A 26,444-nucleotide genomic window follows, 5' to 3' on the forward strand; every position below is an offset into this window, starting at 1 on the left:
ATACTATTTACATATTCTATATTAGATATATATATATATATATATATGTGTTTGTATTTTTATATGTATATATAACTATATACATATGTATATAATTCTTTATTTGTATGTATGTATATGTACGTATAAAATGCGTTTTAACATTCCAACAGCGCTTGGCCGGCACCAATTCACGCTAAACTTTTCTCTTCGCCTTCATTTTAAAACATCTTCATTTTTTACTTACAACTACACAGTTTTTTTTCTATGCGTGTGCTAGGATTATATATGTAGAATAATACGCTACCAAAAACAATTGACGTCACATGTGTGTTGGTGTGGGTGTGTGTGTGTGTAGATGTAGGTGTAGGTGTGTATCTGCCTGTGTGATTATGTTTGTATATAAGTTTGATCTAATGTAAGCCGCTAAATGAATATCAGCCGAGAGAAGCGTATATGCATGTGCTATATACACATACATATTATAGATAATAAAAAAAATATATATAGAAATCTGGCTAAGGTTTTAAGATAGATTATCGCCGTAACTGAACATAGAATTTAAAGTTTGTGTGGTTATTGCTTGCAGTGCCAACTGGTTGTTATTGTTATTTCCGTTGTTGTCCCTCTAAAGCTTTCCATTTGACTTATTGCGCCAATGTGCCCATGGGATCCCAGGCGGGCAGCACAATGGGATCCATATCGAATACGCGCATTACATCGTCGGGTACATATTTCTTATCGACGACCACCTCAAAGCCAAACTCCCTAAACCAATCGGCACACATGACCAGGTATCCTTTCTCCCCACGATCCTCGCCCCAAGAGTTTTCCACGCGCAGCTTCTGAGCAACTCCATTTTTCTGCAACAGAATCAAAACCATTACAAACATAACGATAAAAGGAAATTCAAGGCACTTACGTCCACAGAGACGGCTGTGAAGACCATGGCGTGGGTCATGGCTGATTCCCCATAGATGAGGCGATCCGCCTTAGAGAATGTTGTTTGTATGTCAATATCGAAAACTAACTTAAAATCGTGGCTGCTCCCATCGAAACGAAAGAGACGGCAAAGGCGGGCGAGAGCGACACATGCGAGAAAGAGACAGCTGTAGTGTATGGCAATGCTTAAAGATATTTGACACACTTACACATCTACATCCTCAATGCCCTGCTTGGAGGCGAAACGCTTGCTAACTTCGCAACCAAACCAAACAGCTTCACCAGCTTTAAGCGATTTCGTTACCATGGCTAGTAAGAGATCGACATTTTGATTGTTGTAGAGAACCGGACGGCCACCAACAACATTGCCCAAGCAATCGACCGTATAGACTTGATCGTAGCTGCTAGTTGGACGTGGGTCGGTGACCAGGCACACCTTGTCCTCGACATTGAAATGCGGCTTCACATAGCGTTCGTAGAACTCCAACGAACTGATCGGTCCAATTGATTGATAGTTCTTTGATTTGTCATAGTACTCCCAGGTGAATGTCTCGGCGGGTATGCCCAAGCAAATGCCAACCACTTTGTAGATCGTCGACATTTGTTCTTGAATCTTGCAGGCGATCTCCTCATCACTGGGATCCTTTTCCAGCAGAGCCCGCAAATGTCGCGCATATTCGCGCAGCTGCATTCAAGGTAGGAAGTCATTTTTTAATCTGTTTTATCTGGATTAACGAATCAAATTGCTTTCGGCTTACCTTGCTCTTCAGTATGGCATTCATTCGTATGCTGGACTCGCAGCTAAAGCTCTCCGGAAAGCATTTCTTTGGCATCAGACCATGTTTGGTTATCAGATTGACCAGCATATGCCACTGGCCGCCATCAGAGGTGGGATCGAGCAGCAGAAACGAAACGAGTCGGCCATCGACTTTCTCGCCGCGCTTCGCCGTCTTCACGATGTTGTTAAGAAAGTAGTTGCAACGCTCAATTTTATCCCAGTAGAAGAGGAACGCCTGCGAGAATTCAAATTCATCCAAATTGTAGTTCTTCATGAAGGGCAGGCGTATACAATTGAGTGCTGCAAATAGCCAGCAGCGTCCAGAGCTCCGCTGATTGGTAACCGGCTTGCCTTCCGTCTCCACCTTATAGTTGAACACATGATTGGTCGTCTCGAGTGTCTTGCGGGACAGGCACACATCAAACGGATCTACCCGGGAGCAAACGTTCTGGGCCAGCAAATTTTTCGGTTCACTGTAGAAGTTCTCCCGCCACTTGGTTAACAGATCCGGCGTAATGGCACTCTGATTCTCATCCGTGGCCCCGAACATCTTGCCATCGGTGGTGTTGTTGTTGCTGCCATTGCCGCCACCTTGGATGATATCGTTAGCTGCAAGTATATTGGGACTGGTAGTGCTTGTGGAATACAATGCAACTGATTCTATATTTTGCGCTGCAGTGGCAGTTGCAGCTGCATTTGCCGCCTGCGAGAGCTTCATTGCGCGAGCAAGCCGATACACCACAAATTTGTTATACTCTGATACAATAAAAAACTTCTGTCACATATTTAACAATTATTATGAAGCAGTCAATTACATACGCTTGTACATATTTCTAGGATCTGTGGGTCCAACCTATCACAGCTAGCTTTTTTGTAGGAAACAAAATAAAATAACTCATAAAATTATATATATATATATATATTTATTTATATATTAGAATGCTATCGGTGAAAACATAATAGTTCGATAACCTCCTTTTGGTCTGTTCGTGGTATATGTTCATCGGTGGTATTCCCTTAATTCCAATTATTTCATATTGACATGATAAATATTTAAGTGATACTGATTTTTGTTTTAATTTTAACAGAGTATTTATTTTTATTTATTTTTCAATACAAATCGCGAATGAATTACAAGCAGTTAGTTAATTTGGGTTTGTGTTGAATGAAAAATCAGATATTCCATGCGCCTCATCTTCTTTTCCTTTACTATGAAGACCCTCAAGGAAAGTGATTTTTTCTTGATAATTCATGTTCATGTTCATTCCATGCAGTTAAGTATTGAATCTATAATTCTTATTAGAGAAAGTTTTTATTTATATTGTTGACTAAGTTCAAAAGTCAAACTAAAATTTCATGCCCAATTTCGTCAAAAATATCGCAATTAAATATTCCCAAACAAAAGTATCGTTATTTTAATTGTTATACCAAATTCGATTCATCGATATGTTAACAATGTTTCGTTTATCATTCGTGCTCTTTTAGTAGATCATTTCAACGCACGTACTTATGCAACACATATACACTTACACACACGAATATATATATATGTATATCTTTATATATGCATGTGTGTAAATTAGAAAAACCGATCGGCAACAGCGATGCATTCTTTTGTGCACTGTGGCAACGGGTCTGGTGGGCGTGGTCAGCTAAACAAAGCAGTTGCGTGCTGCGCATAAGTCAAAATTGAATTACGCGCAGTGCCAGCTGCTGGAGCTCATTACCTATGACTATATTAGTGTGCATAAGTGTTGGCGTGTGTGTAAGTGCATATTTGTGGTGCACTTCGAGACAATGAGTGCACACTTTCTGTTGTCAGAAAAGCTGCGCAAAATATTGCTCCCCTATTCCGTAGTTAATGCCATATATTTTCATGCGGGTGCATATGCATGTATATGTGTGCGGGCAAAAAAAAACAGACTTGAAAATTGAGTAAATAGCGTGAAAGACAATCTGTTTTGACTTCTGATAAGAATAACATACATACGTATGTTTATGGGAGTCTGAGCAATAAACGTATTAAACTTAATTGCAGAAAATATTCGAAAACTGTTTTTATCTTGACTCAGAGTTGAGCAACAGCGCTAACCGCAGCTACGGATGAAGCGAAGATGCAGAGTGCAATTAAACCAGTTTAACGGCACATACACAAACACATAGATGCACACACACACACACATACGTACAGCTGTTAGGGAACTGAAGGCAGCCTAAGGAGGGCAAAATGCCGTTTTAAACTTTCGCGCAAGCCGGCATGCTGCTCGCTGCTGCCAATAAATCTAAACAAACCAACAGAAAGGGTTAAAAAATAAGCAGCAGTCAGCAGCAGCAAAAGCAAAAACTTGTTTTTACTCAGCTTTTGTAAGAGTACGTCAAGTGGTGTACGACTGTGTGTATGTGTGGGGGTACAAAGGCAAAGAGCAAACCAGCAAAAACAAACAAATTTGGGTGAAATTTTACTTTCGTTGTCGTTGTCGTTGCTGCCGTATTGGGGCGTCAGCAAGCTGTTTCTTGCTCGCTTCCGCACAAAGCGAAACGGGGGGAACGGAATTGTTGAGTGATGCCGTTGCCTGCACCAGAACCAATAGCAACTACAATGATAGCAACATTTTTCTTGGTCTCTTGTTATATCTTGCACTGCTGCTGCTGTAGGCAATTATTTTATAATTTTTTTTTACAAATTATTATAGTTTTGATAATTCACTCATTGCACTTACACATTGTGGGAGTTTTTTTTTAGCGTTGATAATTGGTTGGCGCTTGACTGCTTTTACACTGCACTTTACACTTTTTACTTAAATTTGTTACTCAATTATTTTTTTGTTATTGTGTACAGTGCAAGCAACTACTGTGGACTGTTAATTTTGCTCTATTTAGTTTCTATTTTTATTTATTGATGAGGAAAATGAAAATGATAATGTTTGGCTTTGGCCCGAAACACGAGAGTCCAAGAGGCAAAAGCGTAAGTATCGATGCCACGATGCCACGGAAAAGTTGCCAGACCGTACTTTTAAATATTAAAAAAGTATCGATATATCGATAAGTAAAATTGCAGTTAATTGGTATATTTTGCAGCTTCCTGCTGCCTGTTGTTGCTTTGTCGCGTTGTTGTTGCTGCCTGCGCCGACTGAATTGTGAGCAGGTCGCGAATTTTGAAATCGCTCCGTTCACGCTGCTTGAAAACTAGGGAAAAAAAGAATACAAAAAAAAAAAAAAAAAAAACAATACATTTCCACATATATGTATATTCCTAACGTGCATCCCAAATAGCGAATCTCGATCAAGTTCGTTTCGCTCCGAGGCTCTGCCAAGATGAGCGCCAATAGCAATGACAATGTGTCCGAGGACATCTCATTGGTCAAGTCATACATAGAATATTTTGATGTACTGCCGTTGGAGCTTAAGAATGACATTATCTACTGCCAGCGTGCAATGCGCGACTTTCTCAAAGTGCACGGGGTGAGTAACAGCAAAATCTAAAATCAAGAAAGCAAAAAAGCAAAAGACTAAGAAAATGAAACAATGAATACGTGAACCAACCTGTGTGACCGTTGGCTAACTTCCACTTCTGTTCTGTTCCGATATCTTCAATTCCAACTCCATTGGATTGCAGCTGGTGTCCGATGTGTTCAAGGAGCAGGCCGATGCGGTAAGTTGCCCAATTCCATAACAGTCCTGCATTACGCACACCATATAGTATTTATATATATGTATTTATATGTATATATATGTATATATATATATATATATATATATATATATATATATATATATATGTATATATGCGTAGGTATGTATATTTTCTTTGTTTGGAGTAACATAATAATGTGCAATGAAAAAGAATAAAAGGTATCGCATATAGAGACAGTGTTGCCACCTTTAATCAGTCCACACATCGCACTTGTCCAAGTAGCCCCCGTAACCCAAATGCTGTTGCTAGTTAATGCTTGCTTTCTTACTTCATTTACTATTTTACAATGCACCGTTTCATTTGATTAGAGATGGGCGCGTGTCCATAGCATTGATATAATTATTATTTAGATAGGTTAATTTTCATATCTATGTCTGTATTTAGAAAGTATTATTTTTCTTTTTTTGTTCCCCATATAATATATTTGTTGCATGCAAAAATTGGGAATGTGTATATCCCCGATTTTTGCTGAATTTAGCTGATCGCTGAGCAAACAAAAGTTTTCCAAGAAAAAGTATGCACAAAGCGGGGCAGGAAGAAGTTGCTGCCGCTTAAAGTGCGCTACGGAATGTATCTGTATGCATGGGTGTGTGTAGGTGTGTACGTGTGTATGCATATATGTAAAGTAAAGTAAGAGTATGTATATGTATGCCAAGGCTGATACCCTGTATCTAATATTTAATTTAAAGCTCCTTTTTTATTTAAATACATTCATTTTCATATGCCATTTGCGTAACTCGATTCGATTTTCTATTAATTTATTTGTCGTGAAACGAGAATTTGAGGCACGTGCGACGTTGACAGCACGACACGACGTTCAACTCTGTATTTCTTTGTTGTTGTTGTTGTTTTATGGCACTTAGTCATGTGTGGATTGGCAATAGCATTGAAGGTTGTTAAAAAAAATGTATATTGAATAATCACATTTTGCAGGATCCGGTGCAGATGCGGCGCATCCTCGACGAACTGGAAGCAGAGGTGTACGAGATCAATGCTGAGCAGCAATGGCTAATGCTGCGCTTGGACCATCAACTGGACACCTTCTACAAGAAGCTGGAAGAGAACAATATACGAATTTTACCTGAGACGGGCAGCGAGTATATCTCCAGCCTGATAGTGCCTTTCATTGGCGATGCCAACTATAAAATCTATCCGCAATCTGTGTTGAGTCGCGACAGCGAAGAGATGCTCATACGCAAGCATTTCCTAATCTCACAGGACGACGACGGTGGCATTGAGCCGCTCAAGCTTAGCGAACTGGACGACAATGTACCTCTGTTGCTTGTGAATGCACTAACTGCCACTGCCACTGGAAGTGTCAAGGCCTCCACTAGCGACAAGGCCTGCGAAGCGAAGATGCTGGATGAGAAGGACGAATCGGGTGACAGCTTGATGAAGTCATCGCCATCGCTATCGCCATCGCCATCGCCAACGGAAATGCAGACGGAGCCGCCGCTATCGCCTGTAGTGTCCAAAAAGGAGGATCATCGTTCGCTACTCATACCGCGCAGCTCACAAACACCTGAGGAACAGACTGAGAAGTCAACCGAGTCATCGTCGTCGTCACCACCGCCGCCGCCGCCACCACCACCACCGCCCCCACCACTGGTCGCTGCTAAACAACGTGCGTCACGGGCGGATGCAAAGCAGGCGATCAAACGCGTGCAGACATCGCCGCCGCCGCTAGCGCCCATTACCAAGGCAACGATCGGAACAGACTTCGAGGTCGTCGCCCAGAGTCGAATGAATTTGCGCCAGGCGCTACGACGCGCTCGCAAAACCAAACAACAACCGCGTCAGTTCGATGAAGAGGACGTCATAGAGCTGCCCGTTGACAAACTGACGGAGAGCTCACAGCAATCCAGCGCTGCGCCTCCCAAATCAAAATTGGGCAAGGCGATAGAAGCAACTGCCGCAGCTGTCCCAGCCACAGGAACAGCAAGCAAGAAGTCAGCGCCGCAGGCTTCCGGCAAACAGTATAAGACGCGCAATGCGCATGGAGTTGGCCGTAAGCAGGCGACGACTCCTCCAATGCCGGTGGTAGCGGTGCAGCAGCCGGCGGCAGCAGCAGCTGGAGCATCAACGGGTTCGTCGGGTTCCTCGGATGATTCGCATCAGGAGTTGGAGCTGGAGCAGCAGCGTCTATGCGCCTCAGCGGCGCAGTGGCGCGATGAGCCACGCGAAACCCGTGTAATGCCCTCTGAATACGGGCGGGAGCATTTCCTTGGCCTGTTTGGTCTCTACACGCACGAGATGGTCAAGAAGCTGTGCCAGCGCCACTCGAAACGCAAGCGCCGAACCGTTCAAAACGCAAGCGGCGTTGTCTTTCATTACGGCCAGAATTTGGCCGCCTTCGACACGGTGCGTCAAAAGAAGCTCAAGGATAAGCCGGAGTTTCTCTTGTCGCCCAAGGATAAGCGGTTGCAAGCCAAAAAGGCACACAAGGCCAATGCTGCGGCAGCAGCTACAGCCAACCGCAAGAGTAAAAGTAAAACGCCTGAAAAGCTGGAAGATTTGTTGGGCAACAGTCAGCCGGATGTCGGCAAACAGAAATGCAAGGAATGCAAAAAACGTGGTGGTAAGATTGAGTTCAGATCTGTGCTGTGTTAAAGCTTGACTAATTATGTTCCTTATTCCATATTTTTACTTATAGAAAGTCTGCAGAGCTGTCAGAGTTGCCATGGTGTTTATCATCTGGATTGTCATGAGGATGCCAAAGGAAAGACGCAGTCGACGTTGACGATGTCGCAGGCGCAGTTGAGCAATCGTTGTCCGCAGTGCTGGCGGGATTGGAGCTTGTCAGGCAGGGTAAAGGGAGTTGCTTCGTCCTAGTGCTAATATTTGTTGTTTTCGCTCCACTGTGAGCATTCTGGCCTTTTGTTGTACAGTGTATCCTGACCGTTGAATCCTAAACTATGTTTGTACATATATGTATATTCATATATATATATATGAACATGTATATATACACACTTTTTTTTTGCTTTTATCTTGTTTATTTTCATATTCATACATGAATTTAAAATATATTATATACGAGTGTTCATTTTCGAATGAATTGAGTAAATGTGTATGTTCATGTGCAGAAATTGTTTCAATATGACAGTGAAAACGAGATTTATGTGCATTCGTGCATATATCTACATATTATGCTGTCTTGTTTAATAAAATAACATGTAATCTATGAAATTGTTTACGTTTTAGTAGGAAATTATTAACCGTTAACTAATTGAGTACATTGAAATCGAACAAGGATTGCAGAGCATCGTCCTTTTTATCGGTTAATCAAAAAGTTAACGAAAAACGTTTTCAATCGATATCTATCAACGTTTAAATATCGATAAGAATAAATGTTCGTTAAATTAAAATAATAAATTCCAAATAGTTAATAAATAATAAATAAATTGGTATAACATAATCATATATTTTTGGTTGTGTGATCCAGCGTTCGTTCTATTCAATTGACATTTATTTTTGAGTATTGTCTAACCTCAAATGTTGTTCCAAACATTGATTTAAAATTACTGTAATGTAAAACAAGTAGGCGATTTAATTAAAACAAATTGTATATCATTTAATTTAGTTAACTTATAATTGAATTCGCCGTAGTTTAATTATCAATCTTAACTGATGCCAGGAACTGTAATTCTTAACAGTAAAATTATCAACGATACAGTATAAAAATGAATGTAAGTGTGGCCACACCTAATAAGTCGTATGTTTTCGATGACCTGGCAACTCTAGCACGTTAGACCGCTAAAATTCAATGATCCGTTGGCCAAACGTTCAATTAATTTGATTTATTAAATTTGGACGAAAGAGGTTTGTTTTTTTCCGGCGAATTTTGTTTGCCAACCATTTTTGAGTCGAAGCAGCCCTTTTCATTGCTTAAGGGAACTACCTTAGTCTCAGTGTCTACATGCCAGTTGAACATGAGCCTAAATTGTAATGAGAACTTCACAATGGGGAAGGAGGAGGAGGAGCCACTGGAAACGTTGCACAATTTTGAGTATATGAAAGACATCACTAATGATCTGCCGGGGCCATTGACCAAGGAGCTGTTCATGGCCAATTTGGGCCTGAGTAAACAATCAAGCAAATCGGAAACGCAAAGTACCAGCAGCAGCAGTCGCAGCCTGAGCTCCCGACAAAAAAGGCGTGCGTTACGCGAGGACAGGGTTAATCCCTATGGCATGCTGCATAGCGTAAGTGAATTGGTTAATCTGGGTTTTAAATTCCAAATAGCTGGCCTGTTTCTGTAGTGTGTTGTGCAAGTGCAGGATAGAATGGAGAGAACGCTGGTCAGAGAGCGCGAGGCAATGCAGGAACCGCGCGAGGAGCCGCTGCACAAGATGATTCGCTGGCTAATGGATTTGCCGCAACGATTTGAACTCTCTCGCCTCTCCTTCTCAGCGCTACGCTGCAACGAATGCTATCTGTGCGAGGGCGTCGAGTATCCGTGCACCCGTTGCCGCCAGCAGTTCCATCAGGAGTGCCATGCCGATCAAGGCAGACGAAAGCCACACCGTCTGTGCCCGTCCTGTACACGCAACTCAATTAGAAATCCCAATGCTGAGTTGCTGGATGCAGGCGATTGATAAATGTTTATTACCATCTTTGTTAACAATTAATGCCTAGATATTACAAATACATATGCACTTTATTGCAAATTGTGCTGACCAAAATGGAGAGCGACAGAAGAGGCAGCAGCTGATGATGCTGCCAGCGGTCATTGGAGCCATTGCACAGATCACCTTGACAGAAGCACATATACACCTTGTTGTAGTTGTATATTGTGTCCGCGCAACGATCCATATTGTCATCGGGTCCACGCTGCACGCACATGCGCTGTATAGCTCGGTCGTAGTCTAGATAACAATTTAAAAGTTTTATTATGTTTAATGATAAATGTAAATGTGTAGGTGTTACCATCTATAGCATAGGGTCCGCCGCCCTCAATCACCTTGCCACACCAGCCGCTGGCACAGGGTATAGCTGAGAGGCCTGGCTCGCTGTCCACGTCCGTGGCATTAAAGGTAAATGGATCCTTGCAGCTGCCCAGTTCACCCCGGGAGCGACATTGATAGCACCGACGCAGAAGAGCTGCCAATTGGAAGAGAGCGAGCGAGACATATATAGAGAATTTAGTCTTTTCTTTTTCTTGCAGTGCATTACGCACCATCACGTACACATGCGCAGTTAGAGTTACATTAGCCATATATATGCAAGTGCGTGCGTATGTCGAACAAAAGACTTTAATAGCAAACTTGCATTGATCAGACTTACCGTTTATTTGGGGAACATTGCTGGCGATCAGAGCAAATATCACAGTTAGAATGAACACAGATGGTTGCATTTTTGAAACGAGCTTAAACTTAATGAGTATTCGAATTGCATATATATAAGGCGTTAAGTGAGAGTAAGTTTTGTATATTTGTTGTTGTTGTTGCTGAATGAAAACTGAAGGCTTGCCACTTAGCACAAAATATGTCGGGCAGAAAATGCAACAGTGCTTTTGGAGTTGCCAGACCTAATATCATCTTATAGTTTGGCAACACTGGAAACGATTTTCCTATTACAGCGCTGTGTGTACACACTGTGTCTAGTTTCGTTGTATTATTTCAGCGAAAAATTCATCATCTTAATATCGGGCGTATATTTTTTGTTGTTATTTTTTATTCAATAAAAACTCAAAACAAAGTAACTAACGTCAGATGCAGCAACTCAGACGCTAAACAGCAAATTTAGTGCCACGGATCACATCTACTAGCGGAGTGCACAAAAATAACTCTAGTAAAAGCTGCAGTACGTAGGAAAAAAAGAGTAAAAAAAAAACAACAAAGCAACGTAAAGAAATTTTGCGAATTGTTCATAGAGACAGAGAGACGGTCAGTCAGCCAGCTAGCCAGACGGTGCCAGCAGCAGCAGCATCGTCAGTAGCTGCGTAATAAGTCCGTACATAAAACTAGCTGCAACAATAAAATATTTAAATAGACATAATCTGCGCGTTTGTCATTCACTCAAATCGCGAAGTCGACGTCGACGTCGCAGCAGCTGCTGCTGCTACTGTTGCTGTCGCTGCTGCTGCTGCTGTTGCTGGTGCTGATGTTGTTCTGCTGTAACGTAACCATAAACGCAAACAAAACGGAGTAGCGGAAGCGTCGCTGCTGGCGTAGGCGTTTCTGACAGACACCTTGCAACTGCAGTCGTTGTCGGCTGTCCGTTGCCCGTTGTCTTTCAAGTTCAATGCAACTCGGTTGCAGTTTTTTGTTTTTGTTGTCATTGCTGTTGTGTGTGTGTGCGTGTGTGTGCTGGTCTAACGTTTTCCGTGCATCCTGCAGCAGCTGCCCACTGACTGACCCAAGGAACAGGCAATAGCAATCGAGAGGCCAAGAGGTCGCCAGGAGCGCAGTTAATAATCAAACAACTGCAATGGCATTGGATAGCGTCACGCAAACGATGACGGGCAGCAATGCGCTGACATCATCCTTTACGACGAAGAAGAAGGATGCCGCTGCCGACAAGGAGAACCTCTGGTGAGTTGGGCTCAATAAGAATCCATATATATGTGACTGAGTGTGCGTCTGTGCGGATTCAGACATTTAACATATGACAAGCAAATTGCTCTTGGCAAAACAGCTGCTATTGGCTATCTACTTTTTTTTTTGACTTTCTTTAGCTGACGTTTGCAATATTTCTTTTGGCAACTGTTATCTCGCTTGTGCTCGGTATCGGTGTGTGTGGGAGCCGGCTACAATTGCCACCTGCCACACCCACAACAATTGTTATGGGATGGCGAGGCAAATAAAGCAGCTGATTTTATGCCGCTCTTAAATTTAGTGCATGTTGTCATTTTGTACCTTGATTCGCCTAACCTCAAACCACGTTTGGCTCACACATACACACACGCACACACACCTGTACGCACATGCGCATTATATATATATACATATATATATATATATGTTTGTATTTTGGCAATTTTCTCTTGTGCCAAATTTTTAATAGATTTGTGGCATAAACACAAACTAAATGCTAAAAACAAAAGCTCGATGCGTATGTGTGTGTGTGTGAAAGAGTGCGACAGAGTGCGGGAGTGAGAGAGGGTGAGCGTGAACTAGCGAATGATTCATAAAGCAGCCAAATCGAGGGCAGCGCCGCCGGCTGCGCAGTCGACAGCGCGCACCTTTTGCTTTATCAATTTGTGTTATGTCTAATAGGCAAGGCACACACACACGCGTAAGCATACAGCCATAAGCCGAGCTATCGATAGTTCGACTCCATTTAGACTGTTGACAATCCAATTGGAATTTGCATTGCCCAATGAGCGAAGACTTGCTTTAAGTCGACTCTGTGCGTGTGCGTGCTTATGTGTGGTGATGATGTTGTCATCGTTTAAATACGTACATATGTACGTTGCTAGCCAGCCGTTAGGGGGCGCGCATGTGCAAAACACCTTTTGGCGCAGATCGATTTCGAAAGCTTCGCAAAACATGTGTAAAACTCTATTTACATTAACGAGAAATGAGTAAAACATGCAATTTATTTCGAGAAATGTCCGCTATCAATGCAATTTTGTAGATTAAAGAATTAATGGTTTTCTTAATGTGTGGTTGCTGCTTACATTTGGCTTGCATAAACATATTGCACTTATCGAAGTAGGTTTATTTTTATTTATTTTACTAAACTCGTATCATATTCCTTACTAATGTCTAGAGTTATTGAATTTCAAAGGCTATTACACTGGGTTAGCTTAGAATTATAATAAAATTTAATCATCCATTGATATATAATTGAAAATTTGGTAGTGATCATTAATAATGCTACAAGATCGATATCAATCGATTATTGTTAATTTTCTAAGAATATACAAATGTGAATTAAACATATTTCTTAAATAGTTTATAGTATATATGTGTGTCTGTAATCGATGAGAATCGATAGTTAATAGACATCTGATATATTGCAGCAGTAGTGGTCCTATTTATAGCTATTGACAGCTTCAAATCGTTATTTATCTATATTTTAAAGTCGACCATCTAGTTTTCGAATCGATATTTATCGATATTTGTATATATTTGTTAATTTGAGATATTGTTTTACATTTTATCGATAAAGACATCGTCGTTATCGTTGTCGTTGTCATCGTTATCGATGTGTGTCGCTTGCCGTTGCTGTTTGTCGAAATTGTTTTGAATTCTCTCCAGCAAATCGGTAGCAACCAGCGCAAAATCCTCCCATAAGGCATCTGGAGCCGCCTCCGGCTCTAAATCTGTATCCGGTTCTGGTTGACGCTCCTTTCCTGGTTGCTGTTCCTGTTCCGGATCATCGTCGTTGGCTTCGTCGCCAGTTGTCAAACGCTCCTCATCCAAATAGTCAGCCAACAGATCGCTGACCTCGTCGAGAATGCTGCCACTATGACACAGGGCTGTCGCGCATTGGGCATCGATGAGTAGATTCCACATCGCCTGACACACGATGTTGGCCAGAAACCAATCCTCCTGCTCCAGTGCGCCGCGCAACAGCAGCGCCAGCAGCTCGGCGCCGCGCAATTGCAAAAAAGGCGCCCGCTGCTCGCCATCGCCCAGCAGATTGACCAGCACTCCAATGGCGCAGGTGCGCAGCTCATAGTCCCGGCCGTTCGCCTGCCGCGTTAGCTGCTGCACAATCAGTGGCAAGCCGCCAGCGGCACAGAAACAGCGACGCGCCAGCTCGTTGCGTGTCAGATTGCCTAGGACACGGGCCAGCTCCACCTTGGTGGGCACATATTGAGACTGACAGCGTTTCAGAGTAGCTGCCAAAGCGGTCGACAGCTCAGCGATGAGACTCTGCAGCGAGCCGGCCGCCGGCGTTGGAGTTGGAACTGGAGTCGCCGTCGTTGCTGCTGCTGGCGTTGTCGTTTGGTTGTCCTGATAGAAACACAGATTGTGTAAGGCGCCAAGCGTGGCATGCAACAGCTCCAGCAGCTCGGCAGGCTGTGCGGATTCAGTGGATTTGGTATCCAGGGCAACCGTTGTATTCTGCAGCAGCCGGAAAAGAACAGCCCCCAGAGCGTGAACATTGCCCAGACCAGCGCCAACATCCGCATTGACGCTCATATTGGCCACGACACGGATCAGCTTGATTTGGGCATCCAGCAGGGCTTCGCTGGCCAGCGGTCGTTCGCTTAGCTCTTGCAGCACATTCAACAGATACTCCATGGCCACATCGTTGTGATAGTACTGCAAAGGCAAAGAATTATGATCACATATATATTGATCTACATATGTTATAGAGGTGTTGAACACAGACCTGGACGCGCGCCGATTCGTGCTTGGCCAAAATGTTGCCCAACATGTAGCCGAGGCGACTGAGCACGGCCAGCAGACGCTCGCTGCACTTGCCGCCCTTGGAGTAGGGACCGAGTAGCAGACCAATGCGAGCTGCATAGTTAAGCAGCGTCTCACAGCACTCCACATCCTCGGATAATACGCTGACCGAGACAGAGGGAAAGGCGGAAATCAATGGGATTGAAATTTACAGCAATGAGCCGTTTGCTTACCTCAGCGTGCGCACCACGTTCGCTTGCACCTCCAGCTCGCCCATGGAGACCTCGGCGGCGCGTATTAAATGCGGACAGGCCAGCTGCAGCTGCAGCTGGAGCCGCTGCTGCTGCTGGGCCACATCGGCGAGAGCGCGCAGTGCCGCCGACAACTGATAGAGCGTGTGCAGCGGCGGACCGCTGAGGCGACGCGTGGCGCCCGCCTCGTTCAGCATCTGCAGATGCAGAATCATAAGTTCGACAGCGCCATGGCGTGCCAGGCGGGAAACCAGCGTCTGTTGGCCATTTAGCTTGCGCGTGTCGGGCGCACTCGATGTGCTCAATGCTGTCGCTGCTGCTATAGCTGCGTGCGTCGGCGGCGACGTTAGCTCCTCGAGGCCAGCGGCCCAATTGCGATTGAGCGCATCGTCGCGCTCCTGGGCATTGCTGGCGGTGAGAAATCGTATGCAGCCATAGGCATAAATGCAGGCCTCCGGATCGTCCAACGGCGAAGCGTGGCCCAGGCCATCGATCAGCAGCTCCAGCACATCGTTCTCGTGGAACAGAACGTCGTGCTGCTCGTGGCGAGCTACCTTAAAGATGAGCTTGCAGGCGCCTGTCAAATTGCTGCCCGTGACGCGTAACTGTACAAAAAAGGAGAAGATTTAATTCGAGAGAGAACATTGATTATCGCTGCGGCATTTATCGTTTATCGATAAACGGCTGACACACACTTACCGCCAGGACAACACGTGCCACAGCCAGCAGAATTCGTGGCGACGTGCACTCGACCAGGCCATAGAGTCCGCCCAGGATGAAGGCACGCTTGAAGTTGCGCTCCTGCTTATGCACACGCGTATACAGCTCTAGCAAAATCTGGAGCCAGCAGTGCGACAGACAGAGAGCGTGAGGGAGAGAAAGAGAGGGAGAGAGACAGCAAAAGAGTTGAGTATCGTGAGCTTTGCTTCAGCGCTGCTGACTTCATTTACCGCATTGATGTGCTGCACTGTCTCGTCACTGCAATCCTTGAGACCGGCATGCTGCTTCAGCATCTCGATGAGCATCTCGGAGCTGCACTGGCCCAACAGAGCGCCATTGCGCGTGGGTGGTCTGGCGGTGTCTGCCGCAGCGCCCGGCAATGCGGGCAATTGACGTGGCTTGGCATCCACATTGCGACGATTCAATAAGAGCTCCGTGCCGGCAGCTGGTGTTGGCGGCGTCAAGGGCTTATGATTCTCATTCTGCAGATATCGCATGCTGCGTAAAGAGTAGAAACTTGTCGATTGAGAGAGCGAGAGGTTGTTTGATATACTTACGAGAAGGCGCTGGGCGGACGGCCGGCCAATGCCACCTTGCCGTAGAGCACACGGCCGGGCTCGCGTGGCGTTATGGGACGCCTTGTGCTGACCAAGCGGGCACCGCCGGCTGCTGTCATTGGGGCCGCTGCTGCTGCCGTTGCCGTGGACAGGTCGCCCAGATATAGTTTGGCTTCGCTGATGAGCTCAGCGGATGTCTTGCGTCTGCCCATTCCCATGCCCAGACCCAGGTGTTGTATGGTAGGTTCTTTGTCCTTTTGTTGTTGTTCCTTTCTTGTTGTCTCTTGTTTGTTTGTTGGCGCTTCTGTTGCTGCTGCCGCCGCCGCTGGTGTTGGCTGAGCACGCGTCTCGCTGCGCGACCGTCGCTTCAGCAGCAAACTCATTCTGGCAATGAATAACAATTTCTATGCTAGACAGAATTGGAGCGCTTGAATCTTTCGATTTGCGGACTGTTGCCCGGTTCAATATATTTGTGGTCCAGTTTTTACGCGTGGCGCGGCCAAAGTGCGCGAAGCTAATGCCAAACGTCTTGCCTCCTGCCTGGCCTATTGGCCTGCCAGTCAGCCATTCAGGCGAACTTTGAAAGCTTGGAAAATATTTTTCGTTTGGGCCTTTCGTGCACCATGCCAACCAGGCTGGAACTAGACTGGGCACAGCCGAGGGGTGGGCACTGCTGCCGGGTTGTTTGCATGTCGACTGTGCGAAGCGAGTGAGCTAGCCAACCCCCGCTTGAGCCACCGCTGCCCTCGCTAGTCAAATGACAGCTAAGACACAGTGAGACAAAACTCTCTTTCCAAAAAGAATTAAAGATAAAAAATTTGTTTTTTTTCTTCTTTTATCTATTTTCTAAGGACTTAATTCAATAATCAAAGGAATCATATGCAAATTTCAGAATCCTATCCAAATAGATTTCAAACATAAAGCAAACTTCAGTTAAAGCATATTCTATAGGTTTTCGAGCACTGTGCACTGTGCAACACCTTTGAAAATTCAATAGAAACGAATGTAATAAAGCTAAAAGTGAGAAATCGGGCAATCGATATTCGCAGTACGCAATTTTTGGCACGAAGGCGCCAACGTCCAGTTTAGCCAATTGAGTTACCGTCATTTGCATGTCAAACAGCTAGTCAGACAGTCAGTCAGTTAGTTGGCCATTTGATCATTAAGTTGGCCAGCAAATCACCCACCACTTGGTGACTCAGTTAGCAAAGGACAATTTTCAATTGGAATATTTAATTCAATTTAATTGAATTGCGGAAATTTTCTGTTGAAAAACTAGAATATATGAGTGTGTGCATGTGTGTGTATATGTGTGTGTGTGTGTGCATATACAAAGGAACAACGTCGACCTCATAAATAGCAAAGGTATGCAATTAGTTTGATTGCGTGGCATGGCACAGTATTGAGAATTGTGGTTTATAGCTGCTGGTCTACGGATACGGCTAAGGGCATGGGCATTGACATGGGCTAGGGGCTATGGTTACGGATTGACCCTAGCTGCTGGTGACACAAAATTGAAACGGCATTAATGTAGATTGCAGAAATTTGATAGCCAACGGAATAATGACCCAATTTCATTTGCTCGTTACAGGTCAGCGATATTGAATGAAGTACAAACACAAGGCAGCACAAAACTACCATCAAATAAATCTGTACTAGTATTAGGCGATAATGCCACTGGTAAGACGACGCTCATTGCGAAGCTGCAGGGCGTCGAGGATCCGAAGAAGGGTTCTGGCCTGGAGTATGCCTACATTGATGTCAAGGATGAGTACAGAGACGGTATGTGGGTATTAGCTTAATTTGAATAAGAAAGTTAATTGATAATTGTTGCTTCGATTGCAGATATGACGCGCCTCAGCGTTTGGGTACTGGATGGCGATCCAGGACACACAAATCTGCTGCATTATGCGCTAAACGAAACGAACTATGCACACACCCTCGTCATATTAACAGTCTCGATGACACAGCCATGGGGCTGGCTCGAGCAGCTCAATCAATGGATCAAGGTGCTTGCCCAGCACATTGAGAGCCTGCAATTAGATCCCAAAGAGAAGGAGGCGGCACGCCAGCGCTTAGCAACGACGTGGCAAAGCTACTGTGAGGTGGGAGATGACTTGGATCCCGGCTCACCTGTTAAACGCACCATGCACAACAATTCGATCGATGAGGATGATCTGTTGCCGCTGACAGAGGACGCACTAATTACAAATCTGGGCCTGGACATTGTTGTTGTGGTCACAAAGGTGCGTCAATGAACTCACACATAGATCAGCCATTTGCTTAAACTCTTAATGTATGTATTCCCCGCACAGACGGACTACATGTCAACACTGGAGAAGGAGTATGAGTACCGCGACGAGCATTTCGATTTCATACAGCAATGGATACGAAACTTCTGTCTGCGGCACGGCACTTCGCTCTTTTACACGAGCGTGAAAGAGGACAAAAACTGTGATCTCCTTTATAAATATCTAACGCATCGAATTTATGGCTTACCATTCCGTACGCCAGCGCTAGTCGTTGAAAAGGATGCGGTGCTCATGTAAGGATCCCATTCTTGATATCTTCATTATGCTTAGATCATCATTTGATATTCATTTTATAGTCCGGCGGGTTGGGATAGCCTGAAGAAAATAAGTATTCTATATGAGAACATGCATGCGGTCAAGGCCGAGAATCATTACACAGATATAATCAAGGCGCCGCCCACACGAAAGGTAATTCTAGACTATAAACTGTATAATTCTTAGCTTATATTAATATTCGTCTCTATTTGTTGTGGCAGGCCGTTTCCAATCGCGAAGCGGAGGTGCAGACCGAGGACGAGCAGGCCTTCCTGGCACGCCAGCAGGAGATACTCAAGCAAGGCGGCCAGGTGCGTGGCGAGTCGCCATTGCGATCGCAGGGCGCTAGCGCTGGCGCCAACAAAAGCGGACCACGCACACCCGGCAGCGCCGGTCAAAGTTCGCCCAAAAAGGTGAGTGTTTAGCGATGTGCTAATCAATCAGACATTCCTCATCATATTTGCCTATTCGGAATTGCAGATTGATCCCAAGCTAACGCCTGCTACGCCCGGCGGCGAAGGTGTGCTGGCCAACTTCTTTAATTCGTTGTTGCATAAAAAGTCGGGCGGACCAGCTGGTGGACCGGCGGGCGCAGCCAGTCCTGGTGGCGGCGTAGGCACGCCACGTACCTCCAATGGCACCGATTCTCTTTTGACGGCCGAGAAGATATCGGTTCGATCCGATGCGGCCGCTGAGCTGGATCGTTTGGCGCGCAGCGTTAAAAAGGATATTGATCTGTCCCAAAGTGAGTGTTGAAGGCGTAGTTACCATGCAAGCAACATCAGTAGAAGCAACAACAACAACTATAAAAACTACAACTATAAAAACTACAACAACAACAACAATAAAAACATCAACAGCAGCAGCAACAACGACATCAACAACAATCACAAAAATAAACAACAACAGCAACTGCGCATCAACAGGGTAGTGTCAGCAACACATACACAACAATATAAATCGGAAGGGAACTCATGTGCACAGACTCGTAAATAAAACTAGAGGACTTTACATACCCTGCAGATCAGAACTCTTCCATGGCTATTAAGATAACTAAACATCTGGGCAAACTTCTGCAGCACATACAATGAGCTAAATGATGTTGGCCAGCTGTTTGGGCCATGCCGAAGTCAAATTAAAAACGAAAAAAAAAAACATATTTCGCTTGAATTCCACAGACATCAAATGTTTAAATGATTTGTTAATAAGTTGTGTTTTGCATTGAATGTGTATCGTTCGCTGTATGTTGGTATTTCTTACGTGAGCTGGGTAATATGTAGATTACGCATTACAAACAAATATTATAAAAACAAAACAAAAAGAAAAAACAGCAAATATAAATAAGACAAAAGAGAAAAAACAATGAAGAAAAGAGTTTAGCTAAGCGAGTAAGTGTAAACATTTCGAGAGGGGACAGCGCTTCCTCGACATGCTTCTCCACTTCGGCATGTATGTGCTTATTCTATAAATTTATATACACATACGCAGATATATATATAATTATATATATATATTGATATTTTTTTCATCTGTGTTTAAGCATAGTCTGGGGCCACATGTGTGTATATTTAAATTATTTAAACTTTGTAATTTTGAAAATGTATTTAAAAATGCGACAATTGTGAAACTCTGTTGTGCGCTGAGAGATTCAAAAAGTCCAATGCCCAAAGCGCCCAAAAGGCTTGGCAACTGCTTATACACACCTAAACCCACACACACACACACAACTAACTGTAGTTGATAGCTTGTATGTACTTTTTAATTATATTAATTAATTACACACACACACTGGCTTTATGTAGTATTTGTTACGGAGATTTTATTGTTGAGCTTCCTTCAGCAACAAAATAAGGCGAAGAGGAACAGCAGAAAACGCAACATGAAAAACAAGCATAAGCTAATTTAAATAAGTATTTAAATGAACAGGAGATAAGCCCCGAATGTTGCGCCTTGTGTTTTTCTTTGTAATTATTTAAAACAAAAACTTTTGATTTTAATATAGTCTGATTATTTTTTTTTTCTCGCTCAAAGCCACACGCGTTTAATTAATATCGAGTAATGAGAGTAAATAACAGTAAAAAAAAAATGAAACTAAAACAAATACTAAAACAAAAACGAGAAAAAAAGAAGATATTTAATATTGTGAATTAATTTTACTAAGCAGTTTTAAACAACAAAATGAACTTTGCGGAAAATCCTTTTTATGTTGAAAGTCAAGCGAAATAATGTACTCAAGAGCCATCGCCACAATACGCCCGGCCCGATGTTCAATAACATTGTAGAAACTATATACAAATATGCAAATATATATATATAAATATGTATATAACGTATATATATACAATTGCACATTATAAAGAAAGACGATATACATTCATTGATCAATTAACACTTACTCAGCGAAATTGGTTATTGATTGTATTTTATTTTTAACCGCAAGTATCGAAATGTGTAAAAACATTATCAAAAATTGTAACAGTTAACAGAGCGAGTGGGGATGACGTTTGTACTTTTGTAAATTAGGCCAGAATAAAAGCTTCAGCCTCGCTAACAACAATCCCAATCAAATCGTTTCCAATTTAAACTCAAACACTTTGCCATATGCCTTGACTCGACCGCTGGCTCTGCCCCAGCATTTGATATCTTTGTCACTTTTACACAGCTTGCTGTATGCCTCTCGCTCTATGCTGTGCGTCTCAATAGAAGCGACAAGAATGATAATTGTAAAACACGATATCCTTAACATAAATTGTTGCTACAGAATCTAATTTTTTGTATAAACAAAATTATTGCTTATAAAAAAACTATTGTATTACGAATTATTGTGCAACACACATACATTTCAATTGAGTATAAACTGAATATATACATACATACACACACATATATTGTATTTATTCTGCAATAAATTCAGAAGTACACTGACTACAACAACAACAAAAACTATTTATGTGCATCCCGAACGAAATCTAATGTTAATTTATACATTTAAATATATACAAAAAAAAAGTATCAAATGCAATAACAGCAGCATTGAAAATATTTCAAATTTAATTAAAAAATTTACAAAAAGAAAAGAAATAAAAAATATATATTAAAAATATATGCATAAACTATTTGCTAGTGAGTTTATAACAGATTAAAAAAACAACAAATGTATTTTTATCAGAGAGAAATGTCGCTTTCTTATCATTCATTATCATTCCATAGACAGACACGCATGTATTTTTCGCTTATGTTCTCTAAGCATTATTTCATTTACAGATTCCAAGGCTTCCGTACTGGTTCCATAATCATCCATACACATATATCTTTGATTCCATCCATGTCAGGGTTGCATTCTGGGAGGACAGGCGACTCGTGCAGCAGCCGCCCACAAAAGCTTGCGTCTAAAAGATGCAATTCAAGTTTGTTTCGTAGTTGAGCTAAATTTTTGGAAATTTTTATGTTTGTTAATTTTTTGAACGGAATTAAATCATCGAAACAAAACCAAGTCTAAATACATTTTTTTTATTTTGTGTCCTATTTTTGTAGGTGCCCTAAGAGCCAAAATTGTTGCTATATATCAGAATCGGAAAAAAATATATATGTATGAAATGTGTTCTTTTTCTGATCTCTCCAAATATAAATATTTATATATATATATATATATATATATATATATATAATATGTTCATTTTCTTATATATATATAAAATATATTCTATTTATGATTTTTTATTTTTTATTGTTTCTTATAAAGTTCTTAAATTTATATATAAAATCGTAGGCATATTTTTATAACAATTATAATAATAGTATTTGAAATTTCTTTAAAGGATATTATGATGAAAACGTAGGTAGATTATACAAGGTCTGTTTGAAAAGTAGTATGTATTTTGTGTTCTTTTTTCTTATTAAAATCTATTTTGTCGCCTGCAAAGTATTCAAATTCTTTAAGCACTTCAAAATATATTTTTTATAGTTTTGTTTCAGCTGCTCTTTCGATGTCGTCTTTATCTCCTTGATGGGCCTCTTCAGTTTCGATAACAAGCAAACGTCACAGGGAACTAGGTCTAGGGACTACGGAGTTAGCGGCATCATTAATATATTTTTTTGTTTTCAAATTCGCGTTACTTTTCGCGCAGACCTCGCATATTCCCATTGTGATTATACAATTGACTTAACTTTTTTCTTCGCACAAGTGAAAATCAATTAATAAGCGCGAATTTGACTATAGCTAAGAATGAAATGTAGATGGCTAAATGGAAATGGAAATACAAGAGTCGAAAATTGTGCCCATCGCTTTGTAGGGAGAGCTGTTAGCTGTTGGCAAGGGCTGGCGATGGCTTTGATGTGGAGGCTTTTATTAATGATGTTCCAGTTGCTGTCAGCGTGCCTGCCGCTGCCAATGATTATCCAGTTTCAAAGGCAGCGGCAGGCCATAACATTTTCACATCATTGATATTTTCATTTCGATAATGATTTTCACAAAACGTCAAGCGGCATACATGTGTGTGCGTTCAAGGCCTGGCTTGGCAGGCAGGAAATATGAAAAGAAAGAAAACGCCTGGCGTCAAAGGAACAGCTGCCAGATGTTTAGCTGGGCCATGTTTGCCTTGATAGCTGCAAGGATAACACTTTACTTGACCTTTGTGTGTGCGCGCACTTGATAAATGATGACGCCGTTGCCACCGCCACCGCCATCGCCACCGCCTCTCCCCCATTGCCCCAATGCCTCTGCTCTCCTGATCGTCTGCGTCTGCCACTTAGTTCTGATACTCTTATTGTTTCAGCTCACAGCCTTGCTTGCGCTTTTTGAATGTTGTGAAATTGTGTGTTGCTGCTGCTTCGCTCGCTTCCTGCTGCAGTGTCCCGTGCTTAATCCTGAAAGACGGCAGCCGCTTGCTACGTGCTCATCTCGCTTATTGCCAGCTATGCCGAGCTTTGCCACTTGCCAGTTCGAACTTGGCTCAATATTGACATTGATTTTGATTTGATGTTCTGCTGCATGGACCACACACACACACAAACAGAGTGTGCTCTTGCATATTTATGTGTATCTGTGTCTGTTTGGTTTTGTGCATTTGGTTGCTCCACTGAATACCATTAAATTATCTTAATAGATATATTCTTCAACATAAAATATTGCCTTAAAATATATATTTTTTCGATCGGGGCATTAATCATTCAGATTTTCTCTCTAATTGCTTTAGCTGCTCGCAACTAGAGCTAGAGAAAGCGAAGAACAGAAGAGAGAGAGAGAGACAGACAGAGGCAGAGAGAGAATAGAGAAAAAGAGAGAGAGACAGAGACAGAGTGAAGAGATGACGAGACTGGGAAATTATGAGAAGTGCATAGAAAGGCTAAAACTCGTGCAGTGCTTGAAGTGCGTGAAGCCAGTTGGGAGCCAAGCGAAATTCCTATATGAACTTCACAGCTAATAATACAATGGGCAATATCCAATACCTCATTTGTGATGTCATTCATAATCGATCTATCAATTTGGTAATTTAATTGCATTTGTTTGCCGAAAGCTAATAATTACTTAAAGTTTCGCACACGCACGTTTCAAACTTGGATCATTTAATTGGGCAATTAATAATGAATAATAAATTCCATTTTTTCTGAGCAATAAAGTAATTTACAACAATTAATCAGATTTAGAAAAAAAAAAACAAAATCTATTTTTCATATGCATCAATTTCGATATCCAAACCGACAGACAAACTGCGTTTCCATTTAGTTGATGTTTATACACAGCTGTGTATAGCTCTGATAGATAATACAGACGATGCACACACATACACACGCACACACACAGACATACCACCGCATATACCACACAACAATAATGTTAATGCGAAAATAATTCATGTAAAAAATAAATTCAAATAAAATTTTTGCGGTTAATTTCGACCACAAAATATTTGGCAGATATATGTATAAAATATAATATATATATATAAACATATATAGTATATATAAACTATATACATATATTTATATATTCACAACTTACATTAATGAGTTAGACCAGCTACAGTATGCTTTATGGAAATTAATCGATCTAATTAAATTTGCATAAATTTGTTGTCGTAGGGCGGCCATATTAAGCAATACCCTACACAGACTGGGCATATTATTTAACTGATCTGATATACATATACTATATGATACGTATACACTCTAGCATAATTGATATAAATAGGTTTTCTAGGCAATTTATTGCTGTTGAATTTAATTGGAATTAAATTTGAAGAGTACAAAAGGCAAATTATCAAATGCAGAAGTGGCACCTGCTGGCGTCTGACCACGCTGAGGCATCAGCATGCTGCTCTGCCACCACAATTGCTCAACAAATGGAGTTGCCACATAGACCGCACACTCAGACACACATATATATGTCTATATACATATATATATATTATTCACTTACTTAATTCGAGCATAAAATGTGGCACTTGTGATATGTGAGCTGCACTCGGTTTTGGTCACAAACAGACATTCGCATTGGCCATAGAAAGTAATTGCCAACCGTTTGCCTTAACGTCTTAGTGGCTCGTCCCATTGCCTAAGGACACTTTTCGACCATTGCAATTTTATTTTCAGCTGCCTTTTCTGTGTTGCTTTCCAATTGTCTTGCTCTTGCCTTTATTGTTGTCGGATCCGGTCATTTGCAGTTGTGCCTTTGACATTTCCGTTGGCAAGACGGCCAAACAAAAAAAATGGTCAATTAAAGTCATTAGAGACAGAAAATTATTTAAGCCATTTGTAGAATGCTATGCGGGCACAATGGAAACTCTAAAATGCCAACTCTAATTGGACAGATAAATGGATTATTTATCCATTAAGAAAGTCATGAACAATGATGTCAGCATAATGATATCAGCATATACATATATACTATTAGCTCTACTTAATCATTACTTGTCATTGTCATTGTCATTGTTATTGTCATTGTCATTGTCATTGTCATTGTCATTGTCATTGTCATTGTCATTGTCATTGTCATTGTCATTGTCATTGTCATTGTCATTGTCATTGTCATTGTCATTGTCATTGTCATTGTCATTGTCATTGTCATTGTCATTGTCATTGTCATTGTCATTGTCATTGTCATTGTCATTGTCATTGTCATTGTCATTGTCATTGTCATTGTCATTGTCATTGTCATTGTCATTGTCATTGTCATTGTCATTGTCATTGTCATTGTCATTGTCATTGTCATTGTCATTGTCATTGTCATTGTCATTGTCATTGTCATTGTCATTGTCATTGTCATTGTCATTGTCATTGTCATTGTCATTGTCATTGTCATTGTCATTGTCATTGTCATTGTCATTGTCATTGTCATTGTCATTGTCATTGTCATTGTCATTGTCATTGTCATTGTCATTGTCATTGTCATTGTCATTGTCATTGTCATTGTCATTGTCATTGTCATTGTCATTGTCATTGTCATTGTCATTGTCATTGTCATTGTCATTGTCATTGTCATTGTCATTGTCATTGTCATTGTCATTGTCATTGTCATTGTCATTGTCATTGTCATTGTCATTGTCATTGTCATTGTCATTGTCATTGTCATTGTCATTGTCATTGTCATTGTCATTGTCATTGTCATTGTCATTGTCATTGTCATTGTCATTGTCATTGTCATTGTCAT

At 41.9% G+C, this 26,444-nt stretch overlaps 6 protein-coding genes across 8 annotated transcripts; 3 read left to right on the top strand and 3 right to left on the bottom strand.

The window, feature by feature from the left end:
* Positions 1–83: 83 nt before the first annotated feature.
* LOC111600225 (bleomycin hydrolase) lies at positions 84–4,495 on the bottom strand. Of its 2 annotated transcripts, XM_023316252.2 has the most exons (5): positions 4,420–4,495; positions 1,680–2,308; positions 1,131–1,606; positions 902–1,022; positions 84–842 (listed from the first exon to the last, which is right to left on the bottom strand). In XM_023316252.2, the coding sequence occupies exons 1-5, from the start codon at positions 4,421–4,423 to the stop codon at positions 627–629; spliced, it is 1,446 nt and encodes a 481-aa protein (XP_023172020.1). In that variant the 5' UTR covers positions 4,424–4,495; the 3' UTR covers positions 84–626. The 2 variants fall into 2 exon arrangements, with proteins under 2 accessions (XP_023172020.1, XP_023172019.1); XM_023316251.2 differs by lacking the exon at positions 4,420–4,495 and having other exon boundaries at positions 1,680–2,535.
* Positions 4,496–4,584: 89 nt separating this feature from the next.
* LOC111600224 (angiomotin) lies at positions 4,585–8,360 on the top strand. The gene is made up of 5 exons (XM_023316250.2): positions 4,585–4,664; positions 4,778–5,161; positions 5,316–5,351; positions 6,327–7,971; positions 8,047–8,360. The coding sequence occupies exons 2-5, from the start codon at positions 5,015–5,017 to the stop codon at positions 8,223–8,225; spliced, it is 2,007 nt and encodes a 668-aa protein (XP_023172018.1). The 5' UTR covers positions 4,585–4,664; positions 4,778–5,014; the 3' UTR covers positions 8,226–8,360.
* A 738-nt stretch (positions 8,361–9,098) lies between these two features.
* On the top strand, positions 9,099–9,996 carry LOC111600175. Its single transcript, XM_023316170.2, has 2 exons — positions 9,099–9,598; positions 9,656–9,996. The coding sequence occupies exons 1-2, from the start codon at positions 9,326–9,328 to the stop codon at positions 9,989–9,991; spliced, it is 609 nt and encodes a 202-aa protein (XP_023171938.1). The 5' UTR covers positions 9,099–9,325; the 3' UTR covers positions 9,992–9,996.
* Positions 9,997–10,031: 35 nt separating this feature from the next.
* LOC111600176 (protein quiver) lies at positions 10,032–10,891 on the bottom strand. The gene is made up of 3 exons (XM_023316171.2): positions 10,680–10,891; positions 10,323–10,496; positions 10,032–10,261 (listed from the first exon to the last, which is right to left on the bottom strand). The coding sequence occupies exons 1-3, from the start codon at positions 10,747–10,749 to the stop codon at positions 10,035–10,037; spliced, it is 471 nt and encodes a 156-aa protein (XP_023171939.1). The 5' UTR covers positions 10,750–10,891; the 3' UTR covers positions 10,032–10,034.
* A 95-nt stretch (positions 10,892–10,986) lies between these two features.
* LOC111600174 (cytoplasmic dynein 1 light intermediate chain 1) lies at positions 10,987–19,647 on the top strand. Of its 2 annotated transcripts, none has more exons than XM_023316168.2 (8): positions 10,987–11,198; positions 11,735–11,929; positions 17,821–18,011; positions 18,075–18,475; positions 18,545–18,774; positions 18,838–18,949; positions 19,018–19,209; positions 19,277–19,647. In XM_023316168.2, exons 2-8 carry the CDS (start codon positions 11,826–11,828, stop codon positions 19,550–19,552), a joined length of 1,506 nt encoding a protein of 501 aa, XP_023171936.1. In that variant the 5' UTR covers positions 10,987–11,198; positions 11,735–11,825; the 3' UTR covers positions 19,553–19,647. The 2 variants fall into 2 exon arrangements, with proteins under 2 accessions (XP_023171936.1, XP_023171937.1); XM_023316169.2 differs by having other exon boundaries at positions 11,738–11,929.
* LOC111600177 (armadillo repeat-containing protein 2) lies at positions 13,493–16,749 on the bottom strand. The gene is made up of 6 exons (XM_023316172.2): positions 16,230–16,749; positions 15,903–16,170; positions 15,652–15,789; positions 14,935–15,557; positions 14,685–14,865; positions 13,493–14,614 (listed from the first exon to the last, which is right to left on the bottom strand). The coding sequence occupies exons 1-6, from the start codon at positions 16,610–16,612 to the stop codon at positions 13,493–13,495; spliced, it is 2,715 nt and encodes a 904-aa protein (XP_023171940.2). The 5' UTR covers positions 16,613–16,749.
* Positions 19,648–26,444: the final 6,797 nt, after the last annotated feature.

The sequence above is a fragment of the Drosophila hydei genome, unplaced genomic scaffold (genome assembly GCF_003285905.1).
Source record: "Drosophila hydei strain 15085-1641.00,03,60 unplaced genomic scaffold, DhydRS2 tig00000232-arrow-arrow-pilon, whole genome shotgun sequence".
In the NCBI taxonomy this organism is placed as follows: Eukaryota; Metazoa; Arthropoda; class Insecta; order Diptera; family Drosophilidae; genus Drosophila; species Drosophila hydei.

Bases quoted from the DNA above. Each gene is read 5' to 3' on its own strand.
- LOC111600225 (XM_023316251.2), bottom strand. From the start codon at position 2,417: ATGAAGCTCTCGCAGGCGGCAAATGCAGCTGCAACTGCCACTGCAGCG. The intron at 1,023-1,130 runs GTAAGTGTGTCA...CGATGGGAGCAG, and splicing joins GGCATTGAGGATGTAGATGT to CCACGATTTTAAGTTAGTTT. The intron at 843-901 runs GTAAGTGCCTTG...ATTCTGTTGCAG, and splicing joins TCACAGCCGTCTCTGTGGAC to AAAAATGGAGTTGCTCAGAA.
- LOC111600224 (XM_023316250.2), top strand. From the start codon at position 5,015: ATGAGCGCCAATAGCAATGACAATGTGTCCGAGGACATCTCATTGGTC. The intron at 5,162-5,315 runs GTGAGTAACAGC...ATTGGATTGCAG, and splicing joins ACTTTCTCAAAGTGCACGGG to CTGGTGTCCGATGTGTTCAA. The intron at 7,972-8,046 runs GTAAGATTGAGT...TTTTACTTATAG, and splicing joins GGAATGCAAAAAACGTGGTG to AAAGTCTGCAGAGCTGTCAG.
- LOC111600175 (XM_023316170.2), top strand. From the start codon at position 9,326: ATGAGCCTAAATTGTAATGAGAACTTCACAATGGGGAAGGAGGAGGAG. The intron at 9,599-9,655 runs GTAAGTGAATTG...CTGTTTCTGTAG, and splicing joins CCTATGGCATGCTGCATAGC to TGTGTTGTGCAAGTGCAGGA.
- LOC111600176 (XM_023316171.2), bottom strand. From the start codon at position 10,749: ATGCAACCATCTGTGTTCATTCTAACTGTGATATTTGCTCTGATCGCC. The intron at 10,497-10,679 runs GTAAGTCTGATC...TCCAATTGGCAG, and splicing joins CAATGTTCCCCAAATAAACG to CTCTTCTGCGTCGGTGCTAT. The intron at 10,262-10,322 runs GTAACACCTACA...ATTGTTATCTAG, and splicing joins CGGACCCTATGCTATAGATG to ACTACGACCGAGCTATACAG.
- LOC111600174 (XM_023316168.2), top strand. From the start codon at position 11,826: ATGGCATTGGATAGCGTCACGCAAACGATGACGGGCAGCAATGCGCTG. The intron at 18,012-18,074 runs GTATGTGGGTAT...CTTCGATTGCAG, and splicing joins CAAGGATGAGTACAGAGACG to ATATGACGCGCCTCAGCGTT. The intron at 19,210-19,276 runs GTGAGTGTTTAG...TCGGAATTGCAG, and splicing joins GTCAAAGTTCGCCCAAAAAG to ATTGATCCCAAGCTAACGCC.
- LOC111600177 (XM_023316172.2), bottom strand. From the start codon at position 16,612: ATGAGTTTGCTGCTGAAGCGACGGTCGCGCAGCGAGACGCGTGCTCAG. The intron at 15,558-15,651 runs GTAAGTGTGTGT...TTTTTTGTACAG, and splicing joins TGGCACGTGTTGTCCTGGCG to TTACGCGTCACGGGCAGCAA. The intron at 14,615-14,684 runs GTCTGTGTTCAA...TTGCCTTTGCAG, and splicing joins ACGAATCGGCGCGCGTCCAG to TACTATCACAACGATGTGGC.